The sequence below is a fragment of the Salvia hispanica genome, chromosome 1 (assembly GCF_029641045.1).
Source record: "Salvia hispanica isolate PSC_SH4W2 chromosome 1, Shi_PSC_v1, whole genome shotgun sequence".
In the NCBI taxonomy this organism is placed as follows: domain Eukaryota; kingdom Viridiplantae; phylum Streptophyta; class Magnoliopsida; order Lamiales; family Lamiaceae; genus Salvia; species Salvia hispanica.
Window position 1 is genome coordinate 23521020 of NC_142692.1, and position 10752 is coordinate 23531771.

Here is a 10752-nt window from a genome sequence, read left to right on the forward strand (position 1 = left end):
CCATGGATCGAGCAAGCTGGCGCAGATTTACATAAATGAGATTGTGCGATTGCATGGAGTCCCAGTGACAATTACGTCCGATCGTGACTCGAAGTTCACTTCAAAATTTTGGATTAGTCTACAACGCGAGCTTGGAACGCGATTAAATTTTAGCACGGCGTTTCACCCGCAGTCCGCTGGGCAATCCGAGAGGACGATCCAAACCCTCGAGGATATGTTGAGAGTCGTGGTACTCGACCGCGGTGGAAGTTGGGAATCCTTACAACTGCTGATTGAATTTGCTTACAACAACACTTTCCAAGCAACGATCAACATGGCTCCGTATGAAACACTATACGGAAGAAAGTGTAGATCATCGCTCTACTGGGATGAAGTTGGCGAGCGAAGGGTACTCAGACCCGATGCAGTCGAAGAGATGATGGAAATTGTTCGACAAATTCGTGTGAGAATGAAGGAAGCCCAGGATAGACAAAAGTCATACGCTGACGTCCGACGGACCGACTTACAATTTTAAGCCGGCGATAAAGTTTTCCTCGAAGTGTCCCCGTCGAAAGGGATAACGCATTTTGGTGTTAAAGGAAAGTTGAAACCGCGTTTTATCGGACCTTATGAAAATCTTGATGAACTAGGACCCGTAGCCTATCGAGTGGCGCTACTGCCAAGTCTCGGAAATGTGCATAACGTCTTTCACGTATCGCAGTTACGAAAATATGTGTTTCGATCTTGTTTGCTCTGTTTTTCACCGGTTGTTTCGTGATAAAAGTAAGAGAAGATGATGTCGCTATTAGTTAGTCCTTTAGTTAGTTAATCTGCAGCTTTTTCCGTCGTACTATGCCGTTTTAGGAAATGGTCCCCACGTTTCACTTTTCGTCTGTCTAGGCTAGCTCAGGAAGTCGTTTACCCAGTCAAGTAGTCATTTCAATTACTATCAGTCATCATGCATGTCCCTGCCTAGATCTAGCTGTTAGAATAGAATATTATATTTACTCAGTCTAGGAATTAAAGCTCAACCCCGAAAATTGCGTGGCAGCAGCCAAAAATAGCTTCCAGGTCTTTGAGCATGTTTACTTACACATCTGTCTCTGTGGATTCGATCCCTGCTTCCATGTACTAATATTTTTAGCTATAGCGGGTTGAGGGTTTTGAAGGGCGAAGGAAGTGATTGTGTGCCCAACGACAGGTTACCCAAGGATTCTCTGAGTTCCTAGACCCTGTGTCTAGTGGATTCTCTGGATCGGGAGATTTAATTTCAAACAAACCTCGCTGACTTTACGTGACTCTTCAACATGCATGATTTTCGAATCAATGTTTGAAACTGATTTGTGATACACATAATTTAAAGGTGATAACTCGCGCTCTCGGCGTGATACTACGGGGAAGAGATTACTTGTGATCTAAATCGTCGAGGTGGGCTTTTCTTTTAAAATAAGGACATCGTCCTAAATCTGTATTGATGAGAATGAGATCTGTGTTATCATGCTATGATTTGTTTTGTCGTGCCTATCCCTTGTGGCTATGCCACTATTGATTTAATCGAATTCGGATCCTTGTAGAGCCGCAAACTCTACTTGGGTTAGTGTACACCAATGTTAGACCGTGTGCCAGCGTACGGGTTGGCCGGTCTAGTGACCTGGATTGCGGTCGCATTCCTTGTCATGTAGAATAAGGATATGGTAAACGTCGATGTGAAAAATGGTTGCGCGACCGTGATTTTGGATAAAAGGAATATTTTGGTGCCTCGGGCATTTCTAAAGATAAAACCCCGATGGACACTTGAAAATGACATGATAACTACTATTATAAAACTGTTTTCGGCATAAGTCCACTGAGTATGTTTATAGTACTCAGCCTTGCATGTGTTTTCCCTATGTGCAGGTTGAGCGGCGACGGGCGGTTGGCGGTGTTGAGCAAGTAAATTGAATAATATGATCGTTTTGAAACTCCGAGTGTAGTTGTGTCTTCATACATAACTTCACCCTTCTCTTGGTTGCTTCCGCTGAAAAATGAAACTTATTATTTTTTTGGTTGAGTTGAACTTATTCCTTTTGGTTTAGAATATTGAGACATGATGCGTTTTGGATTATATTAAACCCTTGTCTTTTGGAGCATAAATTATGATATCTATTCATCATTGATTTTCTTGATTAAGCCGTTGTTTTGTAGCTTGAATAGTTCATTAAATACTTTGGTCAAATCCCTTTAAATGATACCCTAGCCTATGATCTTTGTTGCATTTAAGTCCGCCTAGTTAACGATCGCCGTATTTATTATTCCCTAGAAGGGCGGGTCGTTACAATTACTTACAAAGTATGAGTCAAAATAAGGTGTTGAATAGACAAGAGCTCATAGATATTCGAAAAGTCCGAAAAAGATCTTCTTAGAATCCAATTAAGTACTGTTGATTAAAATCGTTCGTTCTAGCTATTAAGGTCGCACTCCCTCTTTCATATTTCGCAAACCGTAACATGGTAAGATCAATCTAAGAAACTATGGATTCCAAGTTGAGATTCTTTGTGTCGTTACAACCAATAACCGGTTCGATGGTCGTATCTTCAAAGAGTTCTTGACATGTCATATCGTCATTTTCATAAAGCATTACAATTATCCCCGTGGTCTTAGAGTGTCATAAGATTTGTCGTATTTGTGCCGCATCGCCGCTTTGTCATATTTGTGCCGCATCGCCGCTTTGTCATGTTATGCATGCAAGACTGCATAAATTTTATTAGATCATAGGTACGATCTTGCCATTGCAAGGATACACCATAGTTCGAATATATATTTTCGTTTATTCTATCACTCAGGAAAGTGATATTGCAGTTGTCAACTTACCACTGAGTTCTAGCACGTTCAGTCTAGCCTACCTCTTAGGCACTCTATATTTTCAAGCATAGCTTAAAGTCTCATACTTCAACGTATATTCGATCATTACTTAAATGCTATTCAAGCTTCATATGGCTTCTACGTTTGCACCAAAGTTCAAAGAATTTCACATTTTCACTTTCATAGCGTATTCTAGATGATACCTCGTACTTCATCGATCATGAATTATCACCACATAAAACGTCATTCATATGTTGCGTAATTAAACATGTTTATCCACATACCCCATTTGGTGTCCCATGGCATAACACGCATAGTATATTAAATTATGTAAATAGTAACAATCAATCAATCCATCATATATGGAATCGGATTTCATAAATCATGGAGTTCTTGTCTGATAGTATCACAGATCACAAAATTGCAACTACACACGCATTCATACTTTGTATTTCACCGTTTCATAATCATGCAATTTCAACCACATAGGCACAAAAATTTTATCGTTCATGGAAGCAACATGTATGTTCTTTAAGTAGATTTCGCGGTTCGAACATGTAATAACAATTTCAACATCAAGCAATACGAGTTCACAACCGTACTTCAATATCCATGTATATATATAGATATCATTTCACACTCCGAGCAATATTTTTCAATAATGTCATATATATCTCAATTTCTCGAAAACAATATTTTCTTTTTCACAAGCGCAATGATTCCCATCGCAATCTCTAAAATTCCGCAAAAAAACAATTCCCAATTTACCAAATACCCTTTACCTCCTTCTTCGTGGTTGAGCGGGACGAGTTGTGGTGTTGAGCCTTCGATGTTTATCACTTAGCCAATTTACACAAGAGTAGATTTTGACTCGACAAGACTCTTGGGTCTAGAGCGGAAAGAACTGAGGCTCTGATACCAAACTGTCACGACCGCCCTTCTAGGGTTCAATAAATGCGGGCGATCGCGACCTAAAAGGGCTTAAATGCAAGCAAAGACAAGGTCTAGGGTTTCATAAAAGAGTTTGACCAACATTCAATGAGGTTAATATCAAGAAAAGTCAGAGCAACGCTTTGGTATTTAAATCTAATGGATAACAACTGTAATCATAAATGATCAAAATGACAAGGGTTTAACGAAATCCGAAAACATATCATGCCTCTAAGTTCTAAACGGAAATTAATATAGTTTCAAGATCAACCAACAATAAGTAACACATGTTTCAGCGGAAGCATCCAAGAGAAGAGTGAAGTCATGTGTGAAGACACAACGACACTCAGAGTTTCAAGACAACCATAGTATTTTTATCAAATTACTCAACACCACCAACTGCTCGTCGCCAGCTCAGCCTGCACATAGGGAAAACACATGCAGGGCTGAGTATTTTGAAATACCCAGTGGACTCATGCCAAAACATTTTAATAGATATGCCATCCTTACCATAGTGAACTCGAGTTTTGCATTTAGAATATCGTCGAGTATCACAAAATAATTTCATAGATTTGCCAGTCAAACAATCTCCCCCATTTTCTCAATAATCCAACAATCACAACATTTCCATAGTGCGACGAAAGTATGGCCACACTATTCGCCCACGAGACCGACCGTCTAGCAAGGACGGCTCCCGATCCCAACCATGGACACTAGCCTGATAGGGTTTGCGGCCCTACTCAGACCGGAATTCGTTTATATAGTCCTATAGCCTGATGGAGCGAACTCACAAACTAGACATCAGATAACATAGCCCTATAGCCTAATGGAGCGAACTCACAAACTAGGCATCGAAAAAATATCATTAAAACAATCACATGCATGACATAACATTTTAAACCACCCTTATAACACCGTAATCATGCTTTTCAATATAAAAGAGTTTAGGAGAATAAAACCCACCTCAACTGCTTAGATCTCAAGTACTTTCTTCCCTTTGCTATCACGCTTTGAGCACAAGTTATCACCATTAAATTAAGGTGTATCACAAATCAGTCTCAATCAATGACTCGAAATCATGCATGTTCCCAACGTTTCCCTTTTCCCATCGATTTGTTTTATATTAACAGTCACAATCAAGACATGCTCTCCATATCAATTTATTCATACTACAACTCCAGATCTATCATACATCATACGCACACACAAACACACACACCGACACACACACACACACACATGTCGGTCCACACACACACATGCATCTCATTCATTAATTGGTTTCCCCTTTTCACTCGATCTATATGCATGAGGGTTCAAGAACACCGATTAATCAGATAGATAAGAAAGATAGGTCAAAATACCTCTTCTTGATAGAAACGATCAGTAGAAACAAAGTAAAATCTTGATTCTTCAATAATTCATGAGGCTTCAACGTTAATTCTTCTCAAAAGGTGAAGAATTCTTGGAGAAAAATAGAAGAAAAATTGAGAGAGAGTGGAGGCGTGAGTTTAGAGAGAGAGACGTGTGATTAGTGTTTAGGGTTAGGTTTTTCTCCCATGTATTTATAGAGTGCAATTTATAATCTTTAATTAAATAAATCAAAGATTTGAGAATATATGGTGGGGAGGGAGTTGGCGTGAAATCTGGGGAGAAATAAGGGGGTTTCGAATTCTACGCTGTTTAATCAGCATATGAATTAATTTGGAATTTATTTGGAATATCACAGAGTAGAATAAAATATCACGGAGTAGAATAAAAAAATAAATTCCACTATTAAATAGGAATAGGCGATTAATGCCTTTAATTTATGCGTAGGATTTATTTAGATTTTCACGGAGCAAGAGATATCACAGAGCAGAATAAAATAATAATTTTCCCAATAAAATAAGGAAGTGGCGTTTTTATCTTGCTCTCCCACAAGGAATTAAATTCAAATTCTAATTAAAATAGGATTTGACAAGATCTCCCTAGATATGGTAAGATATGCTAGGATATTTGAATTTATTCATGGGAGGGAATAATAAGGGATCAAATAATATAATAAATAATTCCTCCTCTTCATAAATAGGAGATTTTCGAAATTTCCTTGGAAATAACATGGGGATCAATTTTTCTCATGGAGAAATAAAGAATAATTAGGTTTTGGATTTAATTGAATAAATATCCCAAGTAATTAATTAAATCCAAGAAAATAGGATTCCTCTCCAATAAATCATAGTGGTCGAAAATTCCAATAAAATGGGTGGAATAATTATGGATGAACCTATTCAATCTCACTCACCCTTAGAAAATAATTCACGACAATATATTTCACCCCGCATCAAATATTCCCACAGTCACGTCACAATTTCAACCATTTTGATTATTCCACCTCCACGTCACATTTTCAACAATATTGACTATTCAACAACCACGTCATATAATCAACAGTAGGTCACAAAGAATCATGCAATTAATTCACTCATCATTTAATCCACATACTTCACGACATTAAAAGTATTAAATGCAAAAAATTTTATAGTTCAAAAATAAGGATTCGAAAAGTGGGGTGTTACAGAAATACTAACCAAATTTTAAAGTTGTGAAGATTGTATACTCCATTAATGTGTACACAAGGAGTCAAGGACCATCCTAAGTCCTAACCCATATAGATATGCATCTGTCTCAAATAAAGCTGTCAAACAAAAATAACACCAAATTAATCAAACATTTCACTTTAGACTTTTTTGAGCTAATGTTTTTGGTATATAATTTTTGTGCCAATTAATTAATTAGGTCTGATTAATCTGACTTGTTTGTACTTGATCGATCTTGAAATGGTACGTTGATTGTATTTTCCGTAAAAAGACTGAAATAACTTTTTGTTGGAAAGTGAAGAAATAAATAGCCACCCACTATTTATTATAGTGGAGTTCCTAGGGTACATTAATTGTTTGAAGAGTTCCTAGAATGTAAAGTTCCAAGCTTCTTTATTGTTGTAGTTGAAGAGTCTCAAACATCCCTATAAATAAGGGTGATGAACATATCATTGATATAAGAAAAACATAAGAAATATTCCTCTATACACTTTATCTTTCCGAATGTCTATCCAATCTTTCTCTACCTCTCTCGATTACCATCTTTAAGATGGTATCAGAGCAGGAAATTTTAGTTTGGGGACTCAGAGCAATGTCATCATAGTCCCATACCCTTCTCGGCCTTTCCTTCATTTATCCTACAAAACCAACACAAAAATACCAAATATGTCAGATTCTGACACAAAAAATACCAAACCAATCTTAACTGAAACCATGACAGATTTTGTGGCACAATTTGCCGAATTCATGAAATTCATGAACAAATCCGGAAACAAGGCAGAAAGCCCTCCAAAACAGCCACAACAACACCTGAAGTCTTTGGGTGATATTCGCCTAGAAGACAAACTCAATGGGGACAATTATCCCCTTTGGATAAATCTGATGGAACGAGGGGCTGATTTCTCACATTGCTGGAGGATCAGAACCACCTCCCACCGACGATCCCGGCTACGCAAAATGGCAAAAACGGGATCACTGTTGTTTCAACTGGATCATTAGCAATCTTGAATCCAGTTTGAGGAATGAAGTATCGCAATACAAAACTGCCAGAGATCTATGGGAAGGTTTGACAATCACATATGGAAGTGGAGCTGACCCATTTCAGGTACATGATCTACACAGGCAGGCAATGGCAATAAAGCAAGGCGATATGAGCTTGGAATCACTCTGGAATAAATTCCAGGACTTATGGATCTCAATTGATGCAAGAGATCCCAATCGCATGGAAAGCCCCAAGAGCATCGACAAGTACAACAAACATACACAGAGACAGACTCTACCAATTCATATGGGCGTTAGACGACAAATACGACAAGATCTGACAGGAAATCCTAAACACAGATCCTTTACCGTCCGTTCGTAAAGCATATGGAATGGTGAGAAGAGAAGCTGTCAACGAGAAGGTTCTCAAACCCGAGCCTGACCAATCTGGAATCGCTACCGGCCATGGAGTTATCCACCGAAACCGGACAAACCCTTTGCAGACAACCCGATTCCCGCCGAACAGAAAACATGAAGAAGATAAGAGCAAGTTAAGCTACTCACATTGTGGAGGGAAAAGGCATACCCAAGAAACATGCTTTCACCTCCATGGCTACCCAGAATGGTGGCAAGAAATGAAACATTCACACCAAAATCAGAGGTGTAACGGCAGCGGCGGGGGTGGTGGACGAGCTGCAGTTGCAGCGGCAGGAGGTGACCGGGCTTCCTAAGCCGAAGGTGCAGCGGGTAGCCTCAGAAACAACCTCACAGCCGCGACTCCCTCACCAGGACAACCCAACGCCGGCGGAATTGTTTCCAACGCCGGCACTCCCACAGGCGGTGCACATCCGGCGAACACAACCAAGGCTTCGATCTCTATCTCAAAAAATTGGACAAAAGGTAAAAATAATTTTTTGGGGGATTGGAGGCCGGCGACGGAGGATGATTCAGGCAGCCGATTCCGACGGTGTAGTGGCAGGAGTTAGGAATTGGAGAATTACAGAGAAAATGAGGCGGCTAGCGTTAGAAATTGGGGGAGAATGGGGCGGCTAGGGTTGTCTATCCCAATCCTTCTCACTTTGCAAATTCTCCCCCCCCCGCCAAGTATCCCTTATTTTCGAAATTTACCCCATCCAAATATTACTCCCAAAATCGACCCCCCCCACTTTCAAAAAATTGAAAAATATACCCCAACAGTTTGAATTTCAGCCATCAATCCCTTGTCAAAATCGTTTCAAGCCATTGCATACTCGTCATCCTCAAACATAGGACCTAAAGACTACCACTGGATCTTTGATTGTGGGGCTACTGACACAATGTCATTCGATGAATCCGATTTTCTTGATATATCCCAATCAAAAAAGTCTTATGTCCAAACAGCCAGTGGGGAATTAGCACAAGTTGAGGGGGCGGGAACTATATCTATATCACCGACCCTTCTCCTCTTAAATTGTCTTTATGTCCCGTCTTTGTCCCATAAATTGTTTTCTGTGAGTCATGTCACGAAAGAACTTAACTGCAAACTTCTGATACAGCCTCGTTTTTGCATGTTACAGGATATCAATATGGGGATGATAGTTGGGCGTGGCACTGAGCGACATGGTCTGTACTATGTTGATGAGATTGCTCAGCAGAGTACTGCGTTGCTAACCCATGTACTGAATGAAAGACAGATTTGGCTTCTACACCACCGGTTAGGGCACCCATCTATAGGATATCTCCATTTACTATTTCCTGAATTAGTTTCTTCTTCGCATGTTTTCAATTGTGAAACGTGTGTACTGGCAAAAAGTCATAGACATTCCTTCAAGTTGAACAATACTAGAGAAAAATCCCCATTTGCTTTAGTTCATTCTAATGTTTGGGGCCCTGCCCCGGTTACCGGGGGTCAAGGATTTCAGTATTTTTTGTTATTCATTGATGATTTTTCTCGTATGACTTGGATTTATTTTCTGAAATCAAAGACAGAAGTGTTTGAAAAATTTACTGAGTTCTATAGCCTTGTCCAAACCCAGTACAACACCAAAATCCAAATCCTTAGATCTGATAATGAGAGAGAATATGTGAATTCTAGAATGAAAACCTTCTTCACCGAAAAAGGCCTTCTTCACCAAACAACATGTGCCTACACACCGGAACAAAATGGGGTAACTGAGAGAAAAATCCGGTACATTCTTGAGATCACTCGTGCACTCCTAATAGAGTCCAACATCCCCAAATCTTTCTGGCCTGAAGCTATAGCCACTTCCGTCTATCTCCTAAATCGTCTTCCTACAGGAATCCTAAACTTCAAAATCCCTTTAGAGATATTCTCCTCACAACACTCAATTCCCTCTTCTCTCAACCTTGAACCTAAAATTTTTGGTTGCACTGTCTTTGCTCACATACCCAAATATGATCGCGATAAATTCTCACCATGTGCAGTCAAATGCGTCTTCTTGGGGTACGGAAAAAATCAGAAAGGGTATAGATGTTATGAACCATCAACAGATCGCATGTATGTCACCCTGAACTTTGATTTTGTTGAAAGTGAAAATTTTCATAGCCAATCTAGTGGTCAGGGGGAGAGTGAGACGGGTATTCCAGATAGTGACACACTAAATTGGCTACCCTTATGGGGAGAAACCATTCAGGGGGAGAGTGAGACGGGTAGTCCAAATAGTGGAAGGAAGCGTGCCACAGATGTCAGTCCAACAACAGAAGGGAGTAATACCACCAGACAATCAAACTCCCATGAACAGAACATGTCGCCTCAGAACACTGCCGAGATATCTAACCAGTCTTTGATTCCTGAGATAACAACTTCTGATCCCAATATTGGTATCCTACTTGAAACTGCTAACAGTGACAGGGAAAATATAAGTGATACAGAAGAACCACTGTCAGAACAAGAGACAGGGCATGGCAGATTATCTCACAGAAGTACGAGGGGCATTCTTCCTCGACGATAGTCGCCAGACTGGAAAGGATGGAAATCTAGATACTCTATTGCAAATCTTGCCCATGGACACCTTACCGAAATGGCTAAGGCATTCGAAGCTGCACTTTATGAAGAAGAAGACACTCCGCAATCGTTCGAGGAGGCAATGAAGCACAAGCACTGGAGGGAGGCCATGAAGAAGGAGATTGATGCCCTGATAAAAAATGAAATGTGGGAGATGTGTACTCTACCTCCGGGAAAGAAACCAGTAGGATGTCGCTGGATCTTCACCATAAAAAGACGAGCAGATGGTTCAATCGAGAGATACAGAGCAAGATTGGTTGCTAAGGGATATACTCAGGTGTATGGAGTGGACTACGAAGAGACTTTCTCCCCTGTGGCCAAACTAAATACAGTAAGAGCTCTTCTTTCTGTAGCTGCCTGTAAGGAATGGCCACTTTACCAGTTTCATGTTACAAATGCCTTTCTTCATGGTGAACTCGAGAAGAACAAGGAAGTTTA

At 39.9% G+C, this 10752-nt stretch overlaps 1 protein-coding gene and 1 long non-coding RNA gene across 2 annotated transcripts; one reads left to right on the top strand and one right to left on the bottom strand.

The window, feature by feature from the left end:
• Positions 1–6705: 6705 nt before the first annotated feature.
• LOC148933463 (uncharacterized) lies at positions 6706–8368 on the bottom strand. The gene is made up of 2 exons (XR_016134420.1): positions 7680–8368; positions 6706–6967 (listed from the first exon to the last, which is right to left on the bottom strand). It is a non-coding gene; the product is annotated as an uncharacterized LOC148933463 (long non-coding RNA).
• Positions 8369–8626: 258 nt separating this feature from the next.
• LOC148933464 (uncharacterized) lies at positions 8627–10400 on the top strand. Its single transcript, XM_089060239.1, has 3 exons — positions 8627–9021; positions 9733–10107; positions 10184–10400. Exons 1-3 carry the CDS (start codon positions 8627–8629, stop codon positions 10398–10400), a joined length of 987 nt encoding a protein of 328 aa, XP_088916365.1.
• The last annotated feature ends 352 nt before the right edge of the window (positions 10401–10752 follow it).